The sequence below is a fragment of the Carica papaya genome, chromosome 9 (genome assembly GCF_054855325.1).
Source record: "Carica papaya isolate Zhongbai chromosome 9, ASM5485532v1, whole genome shotgun sequence".
NCBI classification, from domain to species: domain Eukaryota; kingdom Viridiplantae; phylum Streptophyta; class Magnoliopsida; order Brassicales; family Caricaceae; genus Carica; species Carica papaya.
The window spans coordinates 3,096,212-3,119,608 of record NC_142317.1 but is presented as its reverse complement, the minus strand read 5'-3'; the positions used below and the strand labels follow the sequence as shown (position 1 = coordinate 3,119,608).

General features: G+C 34.6%; 6 protein-coding genes across 11 annotated transcripts; 4 read left to right on the top strand and 2 right to left on the bottom strand.

Annotated features, from left to right (window-relative positions):
* The first annotated feature begins 585 nt into the window (after window positions 1-585).
* LOC110823471 (Haloacid dehalogenase-like hydrolase (HAD) superfamily protein) lies at window positions 586-6,110 on the top strand. Its single transcript, XM_022053859.2, has 5 exons — window positions 586-1,052; window positions 1,371-1,413; window positions 2,269-2,329; window positions 2,725-2,859; window positions 5,626-6,110. Exons 1-5 carry the CDS (start codon window positions 614-616, stop codon window positions 5,788-5,790), a joined length of 843 nt encoding a protein of 280 aa, XP_021909551.1. The 5' UTR covers window positions 586-613; the 3' UTR covers window positions 5,791-6,110.
* A 558-nt stretch (window positions 6,111-6,668) lies between these two features.
* LOC110823469 (alanine-tRNA ligase, putative (DUF760)) lies at window positions 6,669-9,004 on the top strand. The gene is made up of 3 exons (XM_022053855.2): window positions 6,669-6,986; window positions 7,565-7,860; window positions 7,970-9,004. The coding sequence occupies exons 1-3, from the start codon at window positions 6,846-6,848 to the stop codon at window positions 8,799-8,801; spliced, it is 1,269 nt and encodes a 422-aa protein (XP_021909547.2). The 5' UTR covers window positions 6,669-6,845; the 3' UTR covers window positions 8,802-9,004.
* Window positions 9,005-9,331: 327 nt separating this feature from the next.
* On the bottom strand, window positions 9,332-11,292 carry LOC110823470 (purple acid phosphatase 3-like). 6 transcript variants are annotated; one of them, XM_022053858.2, is made up of 8 exons: window positions 11,144-11,292; window positions 10,741-10,859; window positions 10,493-10,649; window positions 10,309-10,416; window positions 10,028-10,155; window positions 9,820-9,948; window positions 9,677-9,744; window positions 9,332-9,597 (listed from the first exon to the last, which is right to left on the bottom strand). In XM_022053858.2, exons 1-8 carry the CDS (start codon window positions 11,190-11,192, stop codon window positions 9,384-9,386), a joined length of 972 nt encoding a protein of 323 aa, XP_021909550.1. In that variant the 5' UTR covers window positions 11,193-11,292; the 3' UTR covers window positions 9,332-9,383. The 6 variants fall into 6 exon arrangements, with proteins under 6 accessions (XP_021909550.1, XP_088068076.1, XP_088068075.1 ...); XM_088211950.1 differs by having other exon boundaries at window positions 9,677-9,948; window positions 11,073-11,180; XM_088211949.1 differs by having other exon boundaries at window positions 9,677-9,948; window positions 10,741-10,970; window positions 11,144-11,162.
* A 1,505-nt stretch (window positions 11,293-12,797) lies between these two features.
* PSAN (photosystem I reaction center subunit PSI-N, chloroplast, putative / PSI-N, putative (PSAN)) lies at window positions 12,798-13,730 on the top strand. The gene is made up of 3 exons (XM_022053743.2): window positions 12,798-13,231; window positions 13,322-13,447; window positions 13,568-13,730. The coding sequence occupies exons 1-3, from the start codon at window positions 12,929-12,931 to the stop codon at window positions 13,655-13,657; spliced, it is 519 nt and encodes a 172-aa protein (XP_021909435.1). The 5' UTR covers window positions 12,798-12,928; the 3' UTR covers window positions 13,658-13,730.
* Window positions 13,731-14,060: 330 nt separating this feature from the next.
* Window positions 14,061-15,980, bottom strand: LOC110823269 (purple acid phosphatase 17-like). The gene is made up of 7 exons (XM_022053634.2): window positions 15,626-15,980; window positions 15,362-15,518; window positions 15,172-15,279; window positions 14,947-15,074; window positions 14,691-14,819; window positions 14,517-14,584; window positions 14,061-14,449 (listed from the first exon to the last, which is right to left on the bottom strand). The coding sequence occupies exons 1-7, from the start codon at window positions 15,821-15,823 to the stop codon at window positions 14,236-14,238; spliced, it is 1,002 nt and encodes a 333-aa protein (XP_021909326.2). The 5' UTR covers window positions 15,824-15,980; the 3' UTR covers window positions 14,061-14,235.
* A 1,532-nt stretch (window positions 15,981-17,512) lies between these two features.
* LOC110823262 (DNA-directed RNA polymerase II subunit 4-like) lies at window positions 17,513-21,507 on the top strand. The gene is made up of 7 exons (XM_022053626.2): window positions 17,513-18,100; window positions 19,278-19,348; window positions 20,279-20,387; window positions 20,551-20,628; window positions 20,733-20,766; window positions 20,873-20,941; window positions 21,136-21,507. Exons 2-7 carry the CDS (start codon window positions 19,300-19,302, stop codon window positions 21,211-21,213), a joined length of 417 nt encoding a protein of 138 aa, XP_021909318.1. The 5' UTR covers window positions 17,513-18,100; window positions 19,278-19,299; the 3' UTR covers window positions 21,214-21,507.
* Window positions 21,508-23,397: the final 1,890 nt, after the last annotated feature.

Here is a 23,397-nt window from a genome sequence, read left to right as displayed (position 1 = left end):
CTAATATTTTGTAAAAAAAAATAAAAGTAATAATTTAATTATTTTTTTAATGAAAAATATTTGAGATAATTATAAATATTAAAATAGTATATATTTAACACATCGTTAATAAAATTTAAACAGATAATATATCAAGATTATTGAGGTCAACTTATTATCTTAGACTTTTTATTTTATATAACCACTCATGAATTTATTTTTAATTTTGACATTTTTAATTTATTTTTTAAAATATGATTAAAGAATGAATGATTAAAAATAAAAAATAAAATATTTGAATATATTATATATATACCACCATAGGTTATAATGTACATTCTTACTTAAATTCAAACTCATAATTAAATGCTACTTGTTTAAAATATGTCTTTAAAATATGTACGCCACACTTGCCATTCTCACAAGTTGCTTTATGTTTTCACCAAAGTTTGAACTTGTGGCCATAACAAACAATTATTCCCACATGTTTATCTTTAAGCTTATATTGTAGTTGAATTTTTAATATTTCACATTGTAATTATTATATATAAAAAAATATAAAACATATATATAAGTACTTCAAATATTTTAATTTAGGAAAAATGGAATATTTTTTATTTCAGAAGGTACAAAGATGGCAGAGCCGCAGTTCATCAAAGTCCACTTGGCCCACAGAGATTTTACCGGACGACCTCATCGTTCTTCCTCTTTCAGAAATGATATAGATCCCATGAGCTCACTTATATGGAGGCCTCTTCTCTTCGTTTTGGCTCCCAAATCATCACTCTCCATGACGAACCTCACCTCATCTATCCCTTCCGTCCCCAAAACGCGCCTAAGAGGCGTCGTTTTCGACATGGACGGGACCCTAACCGTGCCGGTAATTGACTTTGCCGCAATGTACAAGGCAGTCCTCGGGGAAGAAGAGTATTGGAGAGTTAAATCAGAGAATCCATCTGGAATCGATATTCTGCACCACATTGAAGCCTGGGCTCCTGATAAACAGCAAAAGGCATACCAGATTATCGCCGATTTTGAGCGCCAAGGGCTTGATCGCCTCCAAATCATGCCCGGTTCGTGTTGCTTTCGACTGAATTTCGATATTTCTGTGCTAAGCTTTTTATCGGTATCATGTTTGTAACATTACCAGTTTGCGTGCTCTCTTTTTTTGTGGGCTCGTAATTATTAGCAACAGGAAGTACTGGATTGGGTAATTTCGGGTTTTATTAATTATATCAAGTACTCTTCATGTAATTGCTCGGAGATTGAAGCAAAAGGCGAGAGTTATAATCTTCATGTACATGAACTTAATTTGTAGTTCACTTGTTTGCCTGTTATCCTTTTACGGGTTTTAACCTGGAGTTAAGCTTACTGGATCGACAACGGTGCAGGTGCAGCAGAACTTTGTGGGTTTCTTGATTCAAGGAAAATCAGGTTAGCTTCCTTAAGATTTAAGGGATTTTCTTCCTTCCTAATATAGTATATGTTCCTGCTTATATTGATAATTAATACCTTAAAGTTTTTGGCAATTGATCATCAAATTATAGTATTCCAACATGGTGTTAGAGTTTATACCGGCTGTTCCGTTCTTATTGAAAATAAATTTTAGCCAATCATTTGATGGTCATGTGTTTCTATCCCTATAATTGTTTATTGCTAATTCTGGTGATTGTGAAAATTGGTAATTTCTCTTTGACCTTTTCTTTTTCTGTCCAATTGTTCCACATCAATCTGTTCAGCTCTTTCTAACTTATAACCACCATATGAGCCTATTTATTACTCTAATCCAATAATGAAAAGAGTATGGCAAGACGATCAGCCTTTTATATGTTTGAAGTTGGGAGTGAAGTTGCAATTTCCAGCTTTATTTCTTAGAAGTTCATGTCTTATTTAGTTGAGGATAGAGATTGGTGTATTGAGGCTTTTGTGGAGTAGAATTCTTATATTCACAAAATAAAGAGCTAAATCTCGTAGTCTACTCATAGGTTGATGTTAAGCTGTTGCTTTCATTCTGTTGTCTATTTATAATAGTGGGAGCGCGTGACTTTTTTCCCCTGCTTGTGTAGTTTTTGAACCTGTTAAACCAGAGCTAACAATGGACATCAATAGTTGTCAAAATACATGTTTTTTGCTTGCCTAAATTAAAAAAAGAATTTCAAAACTCTATCTGGCTGCATCATTTTGAAGTTTGCAAAATCTTTTGCTTCTTTCTAGTATTCAGTGACTAAACCATGTTTTAATATGTTTATTTCTGTCAGCATGTTAACAGTGTATGTGATTTTTCTCCAGAAGGGGTTTAATCACTCGGAATGTCAGGGAAGCGGTTGATATTTTTCATGAACGTTTTGGGGTAAGCTTTCTTAAGGGTGAAATGGAACTTCTGAAAGTTTTATATGGGGCATACAAACAAATAGTCTACCACTTGAAGCATGTTTTCCCATTAACTCTACATGTCAGTTATGCTGTTCAGTCAGCATGGAAAATACACTAATTTTTGTCCATACAATTCTCTATACTAATGGAAATAATGAATCAGGAATCTCATAATATATACTTCATCAAATGTTACTACACTTAGTAATTGGAGCATTTGCTGTCTCTCTTTCTGATTCTGCCCTTACAGTTACAATGCAAGCTTAGCTTGAAGGCAATATATGCTTAGTGTCTTCAGCAACAGATTTTCTTCTGTGAATATTTAACATGTCGATTTTTCGTGTCGTATGTACTAATTGCTTATTGGTTCAGGTAGTGTTTTCACCAGCATTGAGCAGGGAGTTTCGTCCTTATAAACCAGATCCAGCTCCTTTACTGCATATATGTTCATCTTGGGGGGTTCAACCTAATCAAGTGATGATGATTGGTGATAGCCTTAAAGATGATGTGAGTTGTCTCTTTCCTTTGCCCCATTCTTTTCCTTGATAAACTGAAGAGGCACAAGTTATATTTTGTTCTCTTGCATGCTTTTATCCGAATAAGAATGCTTTTGCTTTCCTCTTTTAGTGGTGGGGACTAATAATATAGAGCTTATATTACCTTATGACCTAGGTTTTTCTTTTTTTGTTATGGGGGATAACAATGTGAGAAGTTAAAGTTTGATCACATCTCAACGTCTCTCTCCCCTAGTGCTGCTATATCTATCCTCCCAAGAAGTTCCTAGTGATTGAGAGGAAATCCTCAAGTAGTTTTAGAGAGAGATTCAAGACAGTCTTAGAATCACTGAAAATGGGGTCACACAAAGGTTTTCCTTTGTTTTCTTAAACTAGCAGATCAAATGTTCTTTAAGTGTTTGTCTGATTTTTGTTGGATTAGAGGTCATAAGTCATGGAGAAGGGTTTTCAGGGGAGCTGATAATCCCATATTCGTCAAGCTGGTAGAATAACAGAGGTAGATTCCTAGGCCTAGAGAAGAAAAATGCAAGGGATTAATGAAGAATGCCCATTCTTGAAGAAACCTAAGCTTATGGGTGGTGGACAATTCTCTAGGCAGTCAATTCAGTCTATAGTCTCGATCTCGTGAGGAAAAGAGGAAGTGACGGCAGGTCCTTGCTGGTAGTATGACGGGGGGTAATAAATCTTCAGAGGTGAAGCTGATCCACAGTTGGAGAGGGGTGCAACTTCCAACAAAGAAGGAAATTATGGCAACCATGGCGACTAAATCTTCTCCCAGCATGCTCGACGTCGAGAATGTTGTCTCTTGCCTGTGCTGTAATCAAATTAGACATCAGTTTGATGGTGAAGGAGGAGAAGGCAGGTGATGGTATCTTTTTGACTGGTGGTATCTTTGCTGTCTCTTGTATGGTTTAATAGAGGACGATTGGAAATTCAAAATAAGATGGGCAACCCTAAGCATGGTCGCTTGCAGACTGTAGTCGGGTCAGTCTAGACCTACTTAACCAAGCTCATGATCAAGGTCTCCTTTTTGAATAAGGGCAAATGGGTTCATGATGCCCATTTACATGCCTCTTCTTCCAAGCTAGCTCTTAGGGGCATCGTTTTGAATGATGAGGAAGATAGGAGCACGGGGCATTATTCTGAATGATAAGGAAGATGAAAACTAGAAGCTGCCTAACTCTTCGTCTTCATCTGAGTGTGAGAGACTGTTCCATGACAATGGTATAGCAATGGGGAGCAAGCAGGTAGCGTGCTCCACTGGAGGTTAGATTCGTTAGCAGAAGCACTGGGCAACCAGTTTTTGGTAAGGAAGTTGCTAGTTTCCTTTTTCTTTTCATACTAGGTCGGGTTTAATAGTAGGGGATATTGGGGTTGTGATGGTGGATAATGACACTAGCACATTTTGGGAGTCTCTTCTTCATCTTTTTCCCTGTGCTGATGTGGTGGCAAGGCTGATATGGTAGAAGCTACTATCGGCAACATCACCTTCGTGGTCCTTCATGGGTCAGGTTCTGAGGATTGGGGTGGAGTAGCTGTCTGTGAGCATCTCTCTGTGGATAAGAAGAATGGAGCTACGGTGTTCCCTGATGTTGAGAAACTTATGGAGGTTTCTAATGTGGATGGGCTACTTGGATCTTGTGGTACTGTCTTATGTGAAGTGGAGGTGTCATTGGAGTTTGACAGTGGAAAATTTTCTGGTGGGGTGAGAGGAAATATCTTGCAGATACATAAAATGGTTGGTGTCAATTCCCAAATCTGACAATGAGGAAAGATCTGACTTTTGGACTGTTTAGAGTGACTGAGGATAGGAGGAAAAAGGATCCCTTTTTATGTTCCATTGCAGAATCATTTTTCCAGAAGAAAAAGAGCTAGATGTGGCAATTAGAAGATTTGAATGTTTCCTTGATTTTGACAAAGGGGGCTGTAGTGGGTCACACTACAAGTAGGGTGGACGAGTCTCTGGTTTCTTCTATTATCTATGATCAGTTGTATTATTCCTTGATTTTGGCAACCGTTGCTAGAGAACAGTAATCAAAAGCTTGTTGAAAGAGTGGAAAGCGGATTTGGCGTGCCTTCAAGAGATATTGATGACATGAACATTAATCTGGCTAGAAGTATGTTGGCTAGAAGTATGTGGGGTGGTAGGCATGTCTGTTGGTGTGACCTTACTAGCTGTGGGAGCATCATTGGCATTAGAGTTAGTATTCTATAATCTCTTTGGCTATTATTTGGTTTCTTTGAACAGAAAGGAACAACAGGATAGTTTTAGGGCGTGTTGTCTCTTTTTGTTAGCATCAGAAATCATTTGTTCAAGATATGAGGTTTCTATTTAATTGTCAGCCTCTTAACTAGAAAGACGATTCAGGGATCTTGGTTGATATTTGGTTTGAACTTGTAAAGCTTCTTTTTTATTTGGATGATGCACCTCCTTGGTGGCTCGTTAATAATACTTCATTTTCCCTGTTAAAGAAATTCTTATAAGTCCCAGTAGAAAAGTATTTAACCTATCAATTATTGAAGCCTTATTCTCCATTAAAATATGGTTTTGGCCTTTATATTATTTCCCTTTGGCCTGTCACTCGAACTTCTAGTTCCTTGGCTGGGAAATGGGGATAAATACCTATAATGCATCAGTTATAAAACTAGAAGACATTGCCAGTATAAAAAAAACCAAGTTTCTGATATTTTCTTTTCTTGTTTAGTTCATTAAACGTTTGATGATGCTCAGAAATTAGAGATGATCTGTGTTCTACAGGTGGTTTGTGGAAATGGAGCAGGGGCATTCACATGCTTGCTTGATTTAGAAGGGAGATATGGCCCTGCTGATTATACAAACCTGGGTCTGGAGCCACATTTCAAGGTGTCGTCGCTAATGGATGTCCAGTCGTTGCTGCACACTAATTTTCACCTGGATCCATGACCTTCCCTCAAAACAAAAGCTTCATACATTCAAGAGCAGCTTCCCTCGAGGACACAAGACTCTTAGACTTATAGGACGAAGTTCAACTTGGCTCGGTCCAGGATTTCAAGAATTCAAGAAATCATTAGAAATGAAGAAATGAGGTGTTGTATAATGAGTTAATGAGATAGGTTCAATTGCAGGACTGGGATTTTCATTATATCTGCAAATGACAGGATGATGGAAATCCAATTTGAATCAAACCGGGTAAGTAAAACATGATCTAATGTTGTGATTATGGTATTTTCCATACATACAATCTCATTAAAGTATTTCTCTAAGTGGGTGTATCGAAAGTAATAAGATATTGGGAACCCATTGGCAATTCCAGTGTAATATTTTTCTAAAAAAATATATAAATTTGTGAAGAAATTTCAACAAAAATATGTAAGAAACGTGATAAATACATCCTTCCCTTATAACAAGACGCGTAGACAAGCTCTTGGCCCCAAATACCAATTTGAAACTGTGTCGTTTTGTTTTCATGGCGGTCAGCCACCAATTCGACCAAACTCGTGTGGGTCCCAGGTGTCTGAAGCCCCAGATGAGATAACAGACTTGGGGATTAGTCTATTCCGTCTTCTCATTAAACTCGTGCTTGCTTCAATTGTGTATTAATTGCCTTCTCAAATTACTAAAATAAACCCGTCGATATGCCTTTTTTAACCCCCCCTTGAATTATATTTAATAGTACAAATAATTATGAAATACATTATATGAATATGAGTATGTTGAGGGTATGAGCGTAAATAAGTAGAAACGTGGGGGCTAATTTTCTAGTCAAATGTTAGACGACGTGTATCATGACATCCGTGGATGAATATAAAGCATCCCAGTTAACTCATAGAATCCTCGAGATCTGCCCAACGCATCCAGACCCACATCCTCATCTCGACACCTATACCCTTCCGCTGTACAAATAAACCCCTTCCTTCTCTCTGTAATTCTTCAACTTCGATTCTCTCTGTCTAGGGTTTTATTTTTGGCTTTCTTTTTCCTATTTTGCAAAGCTGAATATGGAGGCAGCCACAGCGACCCTGGTTCGATCCTCTTTTGGAACCTCCAGAGCCTCCGCTTTTGTTGCCAGATCGGCTCTTCTGACCGCTAATGGACCTGATTTGGTGCGGTTTCCTACCAAATCTTTCCTCTTCATCAAGGTACCTCATTATTGTCTTTCATTTCTCCAGTGGCTTCGTCATTTTCAGATCATATGTCTGAGTTTTTTCTGCGATTGCATCTGCTTTTACTTGTGCAATTTGTGGTTCTTTTAGGAGTGGCTTAATTCTTCTTTTCCTTCTTATTGTTATTTCAGTTTTTCATTAATTCTGCATAGTGTCTTTGGAAGCTTTTAGACTTTTTGTAGATAGAAACAAATAACGAACTATGGAGGCTTCTCAAGTTGCATGATCGTTAGTGTTCGCCTTTTTCGCTAATCCACTTTTCTAGGTGGAAGTGAGGCTTTGAATGCTTTGGTTTTGTGCATGAAAATCCAAGGCTGGAAATTTTATGAAGTATCTAAAACGTGCATCTTCGTTTGAGTGAAGATATGTGAGATTCACATTTTTTCTGTTCTTGTATATTGCTCTTTTTTCCTCCTGAAGCCAGTGATCTGACGTATAAATTTACTTGAGGGACTGACGGTGTATAGCTGCTTTCCATATAAGATTGGTATTTGATAAGTTATTGAAGGGAACTCTGGATTCATTTTTTTTTCCGTTGCTTGATGCATTTGCAGCATCATTCGGCAATTAATTACTCAAAATCAAGGCAAAGGAGAATGCCTTTTGGAAGTAGAAGATTTGTCACGATTAGAGCTTCTTCATCTGCGGACTCGTCTGGGTCAGCTGCTCCCATTGCACCTCTCCAGCTGGAGTCTCCTGTAGGGCAGTTTTTGTCTCAGATCCTGATGAGTCATCCGCATCTTGTGCCAGCGGCAGTCGAGCAGCAACTTGATCAGCTTCAGACGGACCGTGATGCTGAGAATCAAAAGGACGACCCTTCAGCTTCGGGCACCGACCTGGTTTTGTATAGGTTAGTTGCATATCTAGTCGATGATAATTTGCTTCTTTGTGGTGCTCAAGAATTTATATATCTCTCTAAAAAAAGACTTTAATCTAACGGGTTTTTTGGATGTCCATAGGAGAATTGCTGAGGTGAAAGCTAATGAACGGAGAAAAGCTTTGGAAGAGATATTGTATACACTGGTTGTTCAGAGGTTTATGGAAGCTGATGTTTCCTTAATTCCTGCCATAGCCCCGTCATCTTCAGACTCATCTGGCCGTGTTGGCACCTGGCCTAGCCAAGATGAAAAGCTTGAGCGGCTGCACTCTCCTGAAGCTTATGAGATGATCCAGAACCATCTAGCCCTTATTCTGGGAAACAGAATCGGTGATTTAACCTCAGTAGCACAAATAAGCAAACTCAGGGTAGGACAGGTCTATGCAGCCTCAGTGATGTATGGATACTTCCTCAAGCGGGTTGACCAAAGGTTTCAGCTTGAGAAGACAATGAAAATTCTTCCAAATGGATCTGATGGAGAAAGTACTATTGAGCGAGCCGTCGGGGAGAGCATGAGACCTAATGATGTTGAGGACTCCTATCAAGCTGTTTCAGCACACGCTGAAGTCTCCTCCTGGTCTGGGGGTGTCAATGCTGGAGGATTTGGGCATGGAATAAAACCATCTCGTTTACGTACATATGTGATGTCATTTGACGGAGAGACACTTCAGAGATATGCTACAATAAGATCAAAAGAGGCAGTCAGCATAATTGAGAAGCACACGGAGGCATTGTTTGGAAGGCCTGAGATTGTAATAACCCCTCAGGGTACTGTTGATTCTTCTAAGGATGAGCAAATCAAAATAACCTTTGGTGGTTTGAAACGACTTGTGTTAGAGGCTGTGACTTTTGGTTCTTTTCTTTGGGATGTTGAAAGCTATGTGGATTCGAGGTACCATTTTGTAATGAACTGAGTTATCTGCACTTGTGTTCTTGCTGAAGTGAACTTTGCAGTAGAGGCGAAACTAACTCAACTGAAATGGTAAAATTGAATGTACCTTAGGTAAGTAAAAGAATACCAAGTAACTTACATCAACAACTATGTATATAAATCTGTTTTCTATTGAGATTCGCCCATGTGAGATTCATCAGATAATTTAAGTCTCTTATGCTTGAACTCATGGTCATGTTTTAATGCAATTGGCGTGGAATTATCTTCCATTACTCTCTATACCCTCAGGTTTACCAATGTCAAACAGCTAAAAAAACAGTTTTTGATCAAGATAGTATTGCTACCAGATTGTGGTCTCTTGCTGATGATAGTTGAGTATGCTGGAAGTTGATTGTTGAGTCTCCTGGTTATGCCTAAATCTCAAGGTTGCTCTGGATTAAACAATTCAGGTTTTCAATGCATCCAGCTCAAGATTTTTGCACAATCAAGTTATCATGATCATCTTATAATAGTGCCAAATTCTGATACAGAATGATAGTGGGGAAGGTGGGATTGATCTGACATTCATATGGAACTTTATTATTTTGTGATTTCCAAAGAAACTCTACATGGCAGAGTACTGATTCTTGGATAGATCTAAATTATACAGAACTTGGCCAGAAACATCATAAAATCGAATCTTTGCTTCTGCTCGAGTGAGTTCCAGAGTCATAAAACCTTGTCCATCATAGTAGAACTTGTTGTCTTCGCATGTCCTGTAAGGTGATTTACCTTTCCATGCCTTGGAACCGCCACCACTTGTGAAAAATTGCAGCGAGCTACATATCAAGATCACAATTTTATAAGCAGTTTTATTCAAGATTCTGAATGGCATAGCTGGTTGATTCTTTTCTTTACCTTTTTGTGCTTTCGATATGTTGCAAACAATGGTCGTGCCCGTTTAAATACATATTGACTTCATGCGCCTGCAAAAGGTTATATATAATTAATGATAAAGGAAAAGCATGTAGCAATATGATGTGAGAAAAACTGATTATGACCTGTAGAATGGGCAGAAGGTTTTTTACAAGCTCCTCAGTATCCCCATGATACCCTATACTTCTGACTGTATGGTGTCCTACAACAATCTTCCATTTTGTACTTGGTTCTCCCAGTGCCAATTCAAGATCCTGTTCACTCATTAACTCGCTGCTTTCTTTCTTCTCTTTTCAAGAAGAAAAATATTTAACAAGCATCCATAAGAAGTACCTCTAAAAGCCCTTTCAGATATTGCTTTCTGGGAAGAACTCCTCTCCAATCATACTTATGGGGACTTGGCTTCTTGAAATACTTGTCCACAAAGGGAGTTGTATCCACAAAGAAAAAATCCGCAATTTCTATGAATCAATGTTAACAATTCCAGCAAACAAAACCCAGTTTCCTGTCACTTCTATACTCCACAATCTGAACTTTGATATATATATATATATGTATGTATTCACTCATGTGCGCATACATAGTTAAGTAATGTATAAGTAAGATTGTTTCACCTGTACTAAGAATAAAAGATCTTTGGCAAAGCCATCGATTATCTTTCTTCTGTAAGATCTGACTCAGTTGAGCTGTGACGTTTCCTCTATAATCATGATTGCCCAGAACTAGAACCAACACAAATTTTTCAAAAAACTTATTCAAAAGTGAATGATAATATGATAAATTACAGACTTTACTCACCACTGTACCATTGCTTTTCTAAACTTTTTGCTGTGTAAATGTCGGAAAATGACTCCTCAAATGCAGGATCCGAAATGCTGGCGAGCCCGTCATTGTAAAAATTGTCTCCGGTCGAGACCACGAAATCTATGTTCAACTCTTCTGCTACTCGTCCCATCTGTAACATTATAACCAGAAGTTTAAAAGAAAAAAAAAACCCATTTCTTTTTAGAAATAACCAGAAAGAATTTATATGTATATAATCAGACCTGGTGAGCAACTTTGGTTTGATTGAAAGAGCCTTTTCTTCCCCAATCTCCGACCACCAAGAAGCTAAGTGATCCATCTGGTTTGACAGGTTGTTCAAATCGCTGAAATTCTGCAGAGACTGAAACAAAGCACAGAAGCCAGGAAACCAGGCATGTACAGTTCACCATCGCCATTTGCTCTTGATCTCTAAATCCTTAAGAATCAAACCCTCGATATATAGAGGAGAATCCTTAACAATTAATTATAGTAGCTAGCGATCAATTAAAGAAATAAAAATCCATAACAAGTAATTCTATAACTGATCAGTTAAAGGAAAATTATGAACACACACCCATAAGCTCTTTAACGAGCAAGTAGTTGGTAATGGCTTCTAAAGAAAGAGAAGGTGACAATAGTCTCTACCTGTAGATATATCTGTGCATGTGTGTTTGCACGTATATATGTATACCATCCGGCCAAAGAGAGGATCACGAGCTTTGAAATGTGAAAATGGTAACGTACAGTCACGTTCATCAGAATTAAGGATATTTGGAAGCTTCCTACTAATTTCCTTCATGTGGTTTGTGGGTATTGTATAATATGTGAGTTAATATTTGCACAGTCACAAATTATATATATATATATATATATATATATTTATATATTCAACCAACGGATCTTTCTATATACTGATGGTTCCCCATTTTTAGATCCATAAGGCTTAATTTTCAAGAATACTAGTTTAATTTGCCCAAATTACAGAATTTTAAGATCAATTTAGGATTTATTGTGTTGGAATGTTGGATTTGGGGAAGAGAGTTGGAATGTTCGATAATTAAAAGAGAAAAAATCTTAATTAAGAAGACAATAAGAAGCTATTATTAGAGGCGCACGTAGTTGATATTTTCCTAAGTAAAAAGTGAATAATCTAAACTAATTAAATGATTTAAAAATCTTTAATCATTTAAATTGAAGCAATTCAAATAAAATTATATATATACACACTAAATGCCAAATTAAATTAAATTAATAAAAAAATAACTAAAATTATAACTAGTTCAAAAGTACTACCAATATGGTATAAATGTTAGAAATTTTGAATCTCAGTAAAAACATTAGACTCACAATTTAACGAGTCATTAGTATATTAATGAAACTGTGATAAGAAAGTTGAGTTTAATCTCAGTAAGTCACGATGTATTTAAATAAGAAAAACATCACATGTTGGTTAAGTTTTTTTAACTGTACATTGATGGCGTTGTTGTTATTAAATTAATATTAATTTTAACGAATCATAATGTATTCGAGTTGAAAAAATATTATAGAGTAATTAAATTCTCTTAATTAAAATAACTACAATTAAATCAGAAATCTTAATTGATTTTTTTTTTTTTGTTTAAGAAAAAGAGAGTAGTTCATAGGTGTACTCTTTTGTCAATTAAAATATTTGAATTAATTCTAAGCATATGAATAACTAAAACTTGATTTAATATATGAACATATTTTTTAATTTTTATTTTTAATTTAATATATGTTTATACATGTGTTCTTTCATGAAGTGGTTTAGAAAAATTTCCTAACATCAAAATCATTTTTACTTATTCTTTTGATAACCAAGTAATTTATATATTTTGTCAACAAGATTTATAAAAAAAAAAAAAAAAAACTATGCAACTTCTAAATAAAAATAAAAATAAAAAAAAAAGAATTTAATTTTATTTGTATTTCAATTAATTAAAAACATGTAATTTTTTTTTTTTACATATTTTTATAAATTAACATATGTAAATTTAAAAACTAAAAAGTGTTCTTATATACCAAATCAAGTATTAAAATACTAATTTTAGTGTTTCCTTTAAAAAACTATTTTATTCATGCTTGGATTGTTCTATAATTAATATGTACTTATCATTATTTAAACCAACAGATGAGCAAAAAGTTTTAGGGAAATTAACAGATGAGCAAAAAGATATGAAGCACAAGTTTAGATTTTGCAGGTGGGTCCAAAATGAACATCACCACATGATTTTAGAAGCAAAGTTTGCCAATAGGAGGAGTGAGGCAATCTCACCTTATCCACACTCCACCCACAATCCTTTATCTCTTAGTTTTTTCTTCCTCTCCCACATCACTCTCCTTTTATCAATCCCACTAATAATCCATCAACCCACAAATTCAACAAAAACCCAGTTCTTGCAGCCACCATCTATGGCAGCCATGAACTCCAGTGTTTTGGCCTGCAACTATGCCATTTCAGGCTCTGCATCTTCCTCATCTGAGCTCAATTCCAAGCTTATTGCATCCCCAGCCGTGTCTGGTGTCAAGAAGATGCCTGTGATCAGAGCCCAACAAGTTAAGGTTTCAGAATCTTCATCAAAGGCCAGTGAAGGAAGAAGAGCTGCAATGATTTATCTGGCAGCCACCCTTTTCACCACGGCTGCTGCTTCTGCAAACTCTTCTGCTAATGCTGGAATCATTGATGAGTACCTTGAGAGGAGCAAAGCTAACAAGGTTTTATTGAATACCCATTTGTATGTACATGCGTATACATATAACCCATGTCATATTTTATGACCATCGTCCCCTTATGTTGTGATACAGGAGTTGAATGACAAGAAGAGGCTGGCAACTAGCGGAGCAAACTTTGCAAGGGCATACACAGTTGAGTTTGGAACATGCAAGTTCCCTGAAAACTTCACCGGCTGCCAAGATCTTGCAAAACAAAAGGTTCGAATCTCGCAATTCATCTCTGGTTTTTTGTGTCCTTGTTAAGTGATTTGAGGAATTAAGATGGGTTTTGTTTTGGATTTTTGGTTGAATGGGTTTAAATTTTCTTGTGTGATACAGAAAATTCCGTTCATCTCTGATGATTTGGAGTTGGAGTGTGAAGGGAAGGACAAGTACAAGTGCGGTTCTAATGTCTTCTGGAAATGGTGAATTTAAGAATCAAGCCGTTTCATTTGAGACCTTGTATCTAATTTTCCATTAAATCAAAATATTTGTTTAATAATCTTGCTCCTTCCATTTCTCATTCTACATAAGATGGTTTCTAATAATATTTATTTTCAGAGAAAATAATGTAAATATAATTTATATCTTGTAACGAAATAAAAATAAATTTATTTGCTATTACTGAAAAACAAATTTTGATATATTAAATAATAAAACTATGGAGCAATTTAAGTTCATAAAATGGGAAAATATATTATTCAAAAAATAATTTTTTTTTGCTTTTTTAATAGGTTAGTAATATTTTTTTAAAAAAAAAAATTAATTATTGAAGAATAGTTTTAAAGTTATAATTACTTTTTTATTAATTTACATACAAAAAGAGTAAATATGTCAATAAAACATATTATAAAACTAAGATAAAGAAATATAAGTCATACATTATTCAATCTAATGCTACTGGTACGTCTGAAACTTGAAGCCTTTCCTTGCACCAATCAAAATAGCAAGGCGAATTATAAAAAAATGAAAAATAAATATCGGTGGCAGCAAAATTTAAAAAGCTTCTAACTGGATGAATGGAGCTGTTTGGACACCCTCCATCTGTGCAAGACCGTTCCCATAACATCATAGAAAGCGATTTCTGCATCCGACTGAGTCAACTCGGCCGACATGAAACCTTGTCCGTCGTAGAACAACTTCACCCCTTCTCTGTTCGTCTCTTTCATGTCTCCTCTCCATGACTTCGACCCGGCTCCGCTCGTTAAAAATTGAATCGGGCTGCCACAAATTTATATATTAATCTCCTTACTTAATTAGTTTTTTACAGTTGTGTTGATAATTTTACCTCTCTGTGTCGCTGATATGTTCCAGACAATGGTCATGACCATTCATGTACAGGTCAACATCGTAGGCCTGTGATTTTGTGATTAAGATCATTAGCGTTTCAGATTATAACGATTTGATTGTAAAAAAATTAGATTAGAGGTTAATTGAGTAAATTAATCAATTAATTAATTACCTTGAGGATGGGGAGAAGCTGGTTAATTAGTTCCTGGGTGTCACCGTGATGCCCAATACTTCTGATCGCATGGTGACCAACCACTATCTTCCATTTTGCTCTTGATTTCTCCAATGCCGATTCTACATCCTGCATATATACGTATGCATACACCCATATAGTCATCAAATTATATCACTGATATGGGTTCAAAAATATTTCAAACACCCACAAATTTTAATTTATAAATATATACAGAAACTATGTATATACGTACCTTGAGCATAGCAGCAATGTAAGCCTTGCGGGAGGGTAAACCACGCCAATCATAAGTATGACCTTCTGAATTTATGAAGTAGGAATCCACCATTGGAGTGGTGTCCACAAAGAAAATCTCCACCAGTTCTTCAATTACAGAGTTTTGTTAGTTTAATCTTCAGTTAATCAAAATTAAAATTGTCAGTTCGATCTTCAATTAACGAAAATTAGTAAAAGAAGTTACCGGCGTCGACAACGAAAGATCTCAAGCAGATCCATCTCGTATCGATTTCTCTGAGAAGAGGCTTAAGCTGAGCCTCTGCATCTCCCCTGTAATCATGGTTACCCAGAACTGCATCGAGTAAAAACAATTTGACGTTAGGTAGGTAATTTTTTTTACCAATGGGGTAAATTTGGAGGGGTTAGAAAATTACCGGTGTACCATGGCTTTTGCAAGCTGTTTGCAGTGTAGATTTTAGTGAAGGATTCTTCAAACGCTTCATCGTGTTCGCTGGTCAATCCATTTTCGTAGAAATTATCTCCAGTAGAAATTACAAAATTGATGTCCAGTTCCTCCCCCATCCTTCCCATCTACAACCATATACGACGTCGTTTAATTATTTCACAAACGTATATTTTCTTTTTTCTCTCTGTCCAAACAGAGAATATTTAAAAGAGGGAATCACGGATGAATATACCTGAAAAGCAACTTGAGATTGATTATACTCGCCTCTCCGACCCCAGTCGCCGATTACCAGAAAACTGAGGGAACCATCGGGTTTGGGTGGATGCAGGAATTTTTGAAGCTCTGCGTGTGTAAACGTACTCAGGAAGAAGACGAAACCAATAGCGAACAGAAGAGACGTAACCGTGGAGTTTTTGCAAGAAGCTGCCATGGCTATGGAAAACTGAACAGAGGAAACAAAGAGACTTTTGTTATCGTCTGTGTGTGTGTGTGTGTGTGTATACGTATATCTGCTTCTTCAGGAACGTTAAGACGATCCGAGAAGAAGCCGTGATGGGAGATGGAGTGCTCTGATCATTGTCACTGTCACCTTATAAATAGCTAAATCCGACTCCGATAAGGATTTATTATCTTTAATTATTATACAATATAATATTTTAATAAAAATATATTTTACTGTGCTTTTAACTTTGTTTTGAAATTTTAAAAATATTTTTATAATTAAAAAGTTAAAATTTAAAAGTGTCTCCCATACAAAAATTAAAGATAAAATTTATTTTTGATAAATTTAAATACAAAAATTATAATGTGCATGTTTTAGAAAATAATTTTATTCATTATTAAAGCTTAAAATTTCAAAAATTACTTTTACTAAATCCACAGTTTTTATTTTTTTACTTTTAACTAAAGTTTAGATTAAAAATATTTATAGTGAATAACATATATATTTATGTATGTATATATGTATATTCCCTTAATTTTTTTATGTTTTTTTGTGAGTTTAAAAAAGTATTGAAGTGGGGTCAACAGTCAGATTCGGATGCAGTATTTTATGGTAAAATGACTGAAAAAACACTTGTGTGTGTATATATTATGTATGTATGTATATATATATATACGTATTCACTTATTTTATATTGTAGAATACAATTTTGAATGGTTTCGTAGGAAGTAAAGAACGGGGAACTTTTATACTAATAGTCTTATTTTATATATTTGGATATTATATAATATGATTAAAATAAAGTTGTTGCTAAATTTAGTAATTAAATTGTATATAAGTAATTGGTAAAATATTGCACGCTCTCCAATTAGAAAATTACATCATGGTCAGTCAGCCAAATTAGACTTTTACTTGACAAATATAAGGTTAGAATTGTAATTTTCTTATTTTTATAATTTAAATTAAGCAAATAAATAAATAAATAAATAATAATAAAATTGAATTACACGAGGCACCTTTGATATGTCTGAGGATACGTCTTACGTTACTGGCAGAGTGACGAAGTTTTGGTTATGGCCGTTGGCGGCTGAGTTGAACTGAGTTGGGCAAAATGAGCGGAAGATGGTGACAGAACAGGAAACAGAAAACAAAACTGAAATAATAGGATATGCGAATATTCCATTTCGAGATTCGGTTTCTTTTAATAGAATAAAGAATATTCGCCCCAGGCATGATAATTTTTTTTTTTTCTTTTCCGCGATTTAAACAGTTTTTACTAAAAATAACAAATAAAAATTTCTATAATTTATTTACTTTATTAAAATAATCTAGACAATAATAAAAGACATCATGAGAGACAAATAATAATTATTTTAATATTTTTTTAAAAAAAAAATTATCTTACTTGTAATAAAGAAATAAATTTTGTTATTTATGTAATAACGTTTATGTGCTTATATATAATTGGGCTGAGAGTGTCAGGTTTTAGCGCTAATTACAAGCCCAATTTCTAGAAATCGGGTCGACCCAAAATAAATCAAACCCAGCTCCGTTACTTATTCCAACCCGAAACAAAAAGACCAGTCCAAGCCTTTACCAAACTCGGCCCAGAACAAAGCCCAAGCCCAGTTATCATATGACGGCACCGTTTCTTTGAGATTTTCTTTCGTTGTTTCTTCTTTTCATTCGGTTGCATGGTCAGAGTGAGATCGGCGGGCCCTAGGTTTTTTGGTGAATGGTGATTCATCTGTAAAAGGAAAAAGGAGGGGACGAGAGGCAGAGTTGATGGTGACTGGTCGAGGAAGAGCAGGTGAAATCAGCGGAAGGGAAGCCAAGTAGCAATAAGAAGAGAAAGGCGTGTCGCTTTAGGAAAGCAGAGGGGAAGAAAGTTAGAAACGGAAGGACTTTGAAGAAAGAGGGAAGCACGTGATCAGTGAAACGTAGGCGTTGATCGAACGAGGAAGAAAGAGAGCGTAAGGAGGCCTTGATCGGTCGATAAAAACTGGAAAAGAGGAAGATCCTGCGGGGCCCATTTGGGAATTCTAAGTGAAGAAGAAGAAGAAGAACGGAAAACAGAGGAGGGAGCGATTTTAAAATAAGAAAAAGAGAGAGTAAGATACAGAGGCAGAATTCAGAGAGAGCTCGAAAGGAAGAGAGCCCGAGGGAGGAACGGAGAGAAAGAAGAACAAGGGAATTACTTGCAAACCCAGTAAAATTTGAAGAGCCAGCTTCTGCCAATCCTTACAAACCAAAATCCAATCCGGTGTAAGCTCAACTTTTTTGTTTTTTTCTTGCATTCATTGACATTTGAACTGATACAGTATCTACGTTTGAGATGTGATATAGTGTAACTGCTGAATTGTAAATGAAGTTAGTAGTTTGTGAAGAAATTGTGTAGACCCTAATGGATGAATTGTTTATTTTTACTCTGTCATGGTTCAACTTATTTTATTCAAGATACTGTTTTGTAGTTGCTCCTAGTGAGTATAATAGAATATATCCATTTTACTGAGTTATGCTAATCATAAAAATGTCATTTTCTGTTTGCTATTATATGATTTCTCTCTCCTTTTTTGTCTGTTTAGACTCACTGTTTAATTATATAACCTCTTTATCTGTTTCCTTTTTAATTTTTTAATATGCTTCTGTAGTGGCTTGAATTAATGAATGTCATTCTGCTTGGGTTTCAAGTTTGAGCTTTCTTGCTTCTGGGTATTAGTGGAAAATAAGAACATAAATAACATCCTTATACTTTGGCTGGATTTCATTCTCCTAATAATTAACTAATCATGTATGTTTTCTTCTTTTTTTTTTCTTTCCCTGTTTCTCATAAATATGAGTCAGCTTTAATTCTTGCTTTATCAGTTTATTGCATACTAGAAATAATTTGGGACCTTATATCATGGATGTTTGCTTTTAGCATTACCCTGTTGATTTTGGGTGTTGATACTTGTTGTTAGCAATAACATGATTTTCATGATTTCCATTTGAAGAAGTATAAAAGAAAAACTGATAATTGTACTTGATGGGAAATTGTAAATGATAATGGAGTTTGAGAACTCATCAAAAAAAAGATGATGTTAGGGAGCCATCAAGTTGAGTTTTGCTTGAGGAAAGGAACTGAAATCTTGTAAATTTTTCGACTTTTTATTTATGGGTGGATGTCACTTCTACACGCTCATCTCTTAGTTTAAAAATTAGTCAAATGCATGCAAAACACTTTAGGTTAACTAGTCTACCACAGTTAAAGATGTTTCTCACTTTTCTACCCTTTGCTACTTTGAACTTTGAGTATATGATTTTAGCTGGTGGGTACTAACTTGTCTCCAATAAGATCTTAGCAATTAGAAAACACATTTTCAAAATGTATGGATCTGCTGAGTTTTGTCCAGTGTCACCTTTTTCATACCTATCTGATCTTTTTCTTGCAAATTTTGAACAGCAATTGTTGTTGCTGATTTACAATGCTGAGAGACGAAGAAGAAAATGCTGCAGAACTCAAGATCGGGGATGGTTTGTTTTGCTCTCTCATTTTTAAGCTGCACACTTCTTTCTTTCCCCCAATAGGAGGGTTTTTTTTCCCCTCATAAACCAGCAATCAATTAATTAATTTTGAATGTTTATTTTCTAGAATTTAATTGTTCCTCTCTAAGAGACATGGAGGGCCCCTACTTTTGCTGTTATGGATTTTTAGAATCCCTAATGGGTCCTCCTCTCTTATTCTTCTTCTATTCATGTATCACTCTACTGTAGCATCTCATTATTATTTCGTAATTGCCTCCTTTTTATATTCACATGTGAATTATAAAGTTATTATTAGTTAATTATATTTAATTTGCTTTCCAGTGCTCTGACCAAACATGTCTTGGAATTTTGTAACATATCACCGCAGTCTTTGCTCTGGATGGAATATCTCTCATTCATGCACTCTTGTTATGTGAATTATTTGCTATTATTATTCAATAATAAATTCATAATTTATTTTGGTATTTATTAAAAATTTTAAGAAAAAGAAACCATCTATGTGTTTATAATGAATATGCTGGAAATAATTTTTTCTCTTCCGAAAAAATTTTTGTATTCTCTATTTTTTGGTTCTTCTGAAAGTGTATGTATGGTGCTTTATTGCCTTTTTTTAATATGAAGGCAGACATCTTCAATCAACAGAGTTATGGGTCGTTCTATTTTCAACTATATTTTTTTGTGAATTCCTTCTCAATTCTTGGCCAACTTGCTGTCCATAAGATGGTGCATATTCTGTTCTTCATTTCATTATTTTACTTGGAAATTGAGCTTTTACTATGCTAAGGGGCATTCCTTCTATGAAGATAAATAATAAATAATTAAAAGTTAAAGGATTCGTAGTTAATATACTAAACTCTAGTTCAGTGTAACATTCTGCAAAATAGTGATAGGTGATGTATTGTTTGTGGGTTATCTCAGATTTTTTGAAGGCCAAATGTCTGATGAATTGTGAGGTTTCCATACTACTTGATCGCAAATGTGATCAGCTGAAGCAGATGTCTGAAGATGCCATGAATCAAATTCCCCAGTTAGCATTCTATACAATATCTTTTTTAAGTTAAATAGAGATATATAGGTATATATATATATATGGCACTACAGTTGTTTAAAAGTAATGCATTTTCACACAATTAGAATCTGTTTATGAATTCAATGTCATCCATCAACTTACATAGATTTTCCATATTCAGAGTATTGGACAAGTCACTGCAGTATGTGCAGAGGTTTAGCCGTTTCACCAATCAGGACGCCGTAAAGCAAGTGCGAGAGTATCCTTCCACTTTTACCTGCAAATTACGTAAATATACACATAAACAGGTGCATTATACATGTGATAATTATAGATTTTGATCCTAACTTAACATGTGATCAGAGTCCTGAGTCAATGCAAGTTGACAGAATTCGAGGTAGGGTTGCAAATCATTGAGTAAATGAATTTGCATGTATTTCTGGTTGGTGCAAATGGGAAGTGATGGAGTCATGTTGTCATTTGTATTGGTTTGAGTTTTGCAGCTTGCCGTTCTTGGAAACCTTTGCCCTGAAACCGTTGAGGAAGCTGTAGCTGTTGTACCATCTCTCCAGGTACACTCCCATTTCACTTTCTATTTGCTTATTCTTTTCTGTCTCTCCGACAATGAGTAGTTCTCCTTTTCGTTTATTCGTGCTGTTAATTTGTAGCAAGAATTTCATTGATGGGAGTCAGAGAGCCATACATATATATATATGTTGATTCTTGTGGTGAAGTGTATAATAAAAGTGGTTAATTTGAAAAACAGACCAAGGGACGAGGCATCAGTGAGGAAGCAATTGAGAAATTGTTGAATGAGCTGATGATGATCAAGAAGTTTGAATGAGACTCCTCCCATCACCATACCATCTTCATCGCCTATTTGATTAATGTTCATTCCGTCTGAAATTTCTTCATTCGTTTCTTCACCTTCATCCCTTCTTACTATATTAACGATTTCCCGAATTTTCTTCGGATTTTAGATCATCTCTTACTTTTTCTTTTCATGATCCAAGTCTTTCCTAATGTTTACTTCAAGAGTGTTGTATTTCATTACATAAACAGTGAATATTTAATAAACAATGCCTGAAAATTATCAAAATATACAGACAATATAAGTGAGTATATAGGCTTTTCTTAATTGGGCTTTCTTGATCCAACTTCAACATCATTCCACAGGTCAATTTTCAGAAGGACGTATATTAAGAGATGCCTTATTCAGAAATGTAAATCATCTTCTTATCGGAAACAAAATCTTTGTACTTCTACAGGTCAATCCATAGATTTTGGCATGTGGGTATACAATTATTATGTAATAATTATAAGCATACTGCAATTGACTCCTTTTCAACTTATAAAGGGGTATATTATATATTGCATCTAAATATTATACTTGTGGCTCGCGACAAAAGTTTGACAGAATTAGAAGAATCAACTGCTAAATTTACTCAAAACTTTTTTTCTAATCTTAAAACTGGGTTCTTACAATATAAAACGAAAATAACAATAACAATATATATATATATATATGTATATAAGGGCTTTAGGTCTGCATCGAAACGTGAATAATAGAAAGAAGAAATGATGTGAAAGCTCAGTCACAACCAGTTTAGCCTTCATTTCTCACCACACGACTCAACTATTCTCTTCTTCCCTGCATGGATTTTCGAGCTCTTCCTTATATATATATATATATAATATATTAAAAATTAAACCCTAAAAAATTAAATTGAAAAAAAAAAAAAAAAAAACTTATATAAGTCAAAAAGAGGAAAATGCAAAAAATAAAGCGAGAGCTTTTTCACCCATCACCCACTTTTTGAATTTAGAAAATTTCTTGTTCAATCATCAAGCACTCGATTACTTAAGGTCGTGTTTGTTTGGATGCGTTTAACTAGTTCTTGAGAAGTGAGCTTCCTCCAATCTCATTCTGCCACGTGTCATTCTTTTTTTATGTTTAATTTGTTTTTACAATAATGGAGAACCAATCAAAAGATTTATGAATTTCCGCGCAAAAAATTTCTTAAATTAATTTTAAAAAAACCCTCTTAAAATCATAGGAATTATTTTGTAATTCTCCTCTATACTAAAATTTTAAAATATATATATATATATGCTACCTTTGAAATATAATGATACCTATAAATTTTAAAAGTATATTCAAAATTAAAAAAACTTATTGTCTAATTAAATTAATGTAGACGAACAACGTTACGATGATCTTTAACATAAAATATATAATTACAAATTATAATATAACAATCATAAATCATGGTTACAACCTCTCCTATAATCAAAATTAATCATTTAAATAATTAGTGTAATAAATGTCTGTTTACATATTAATTATAATATTTTTGACATATAAATAAAATGAACATTTTTGGTATTGAAATTCACATATATATATATATATATATGTATATATATATTATAGAGTGAGAGGTTGAAGTCAATGAAATCAACTAAGATGTGTATGTAGAGAGGGTGAGATGACAAAAATGTGAGACAAAGTAGTTGGAGGATTAGAAGGGAATATTTGGGAGGAAGAAAAAAGGAATAAGGACCTTACCCTACATTGGGTATATATACATATATATATATATATATGTATATGTATATTATTACATAATTTTATTAAATATAATTTCATTATAATAATAATGATGATAAAACCATATGCAACCAAACAAACAAGCCTTTAGAGGAGAGAGGTCTTCCCCACATTCAGCTTTGAAATGGGCCCATCTATTTTTCTAATTAACTATTACACCCACCCATTTAATTCTTTTATGGAAAAAATCCTCCTCTCACCCCCCTCGTTTCATTCTTCCTCCGTCACAGCCTCTCTTTGCTTTACACGTGTCCTCATCCCGTTTTTCTTTTAATTATTAATCTTGAGACTAATTTGCATGCAACTTAATTAAATTGTTTTAGAATGAATATAAACCCGAAAGAGTACCATCTTATAACTAAAAATAAAAGCATGCCACTAATTATTAATTAGTGATCAGTTAATGTTTATAATTAT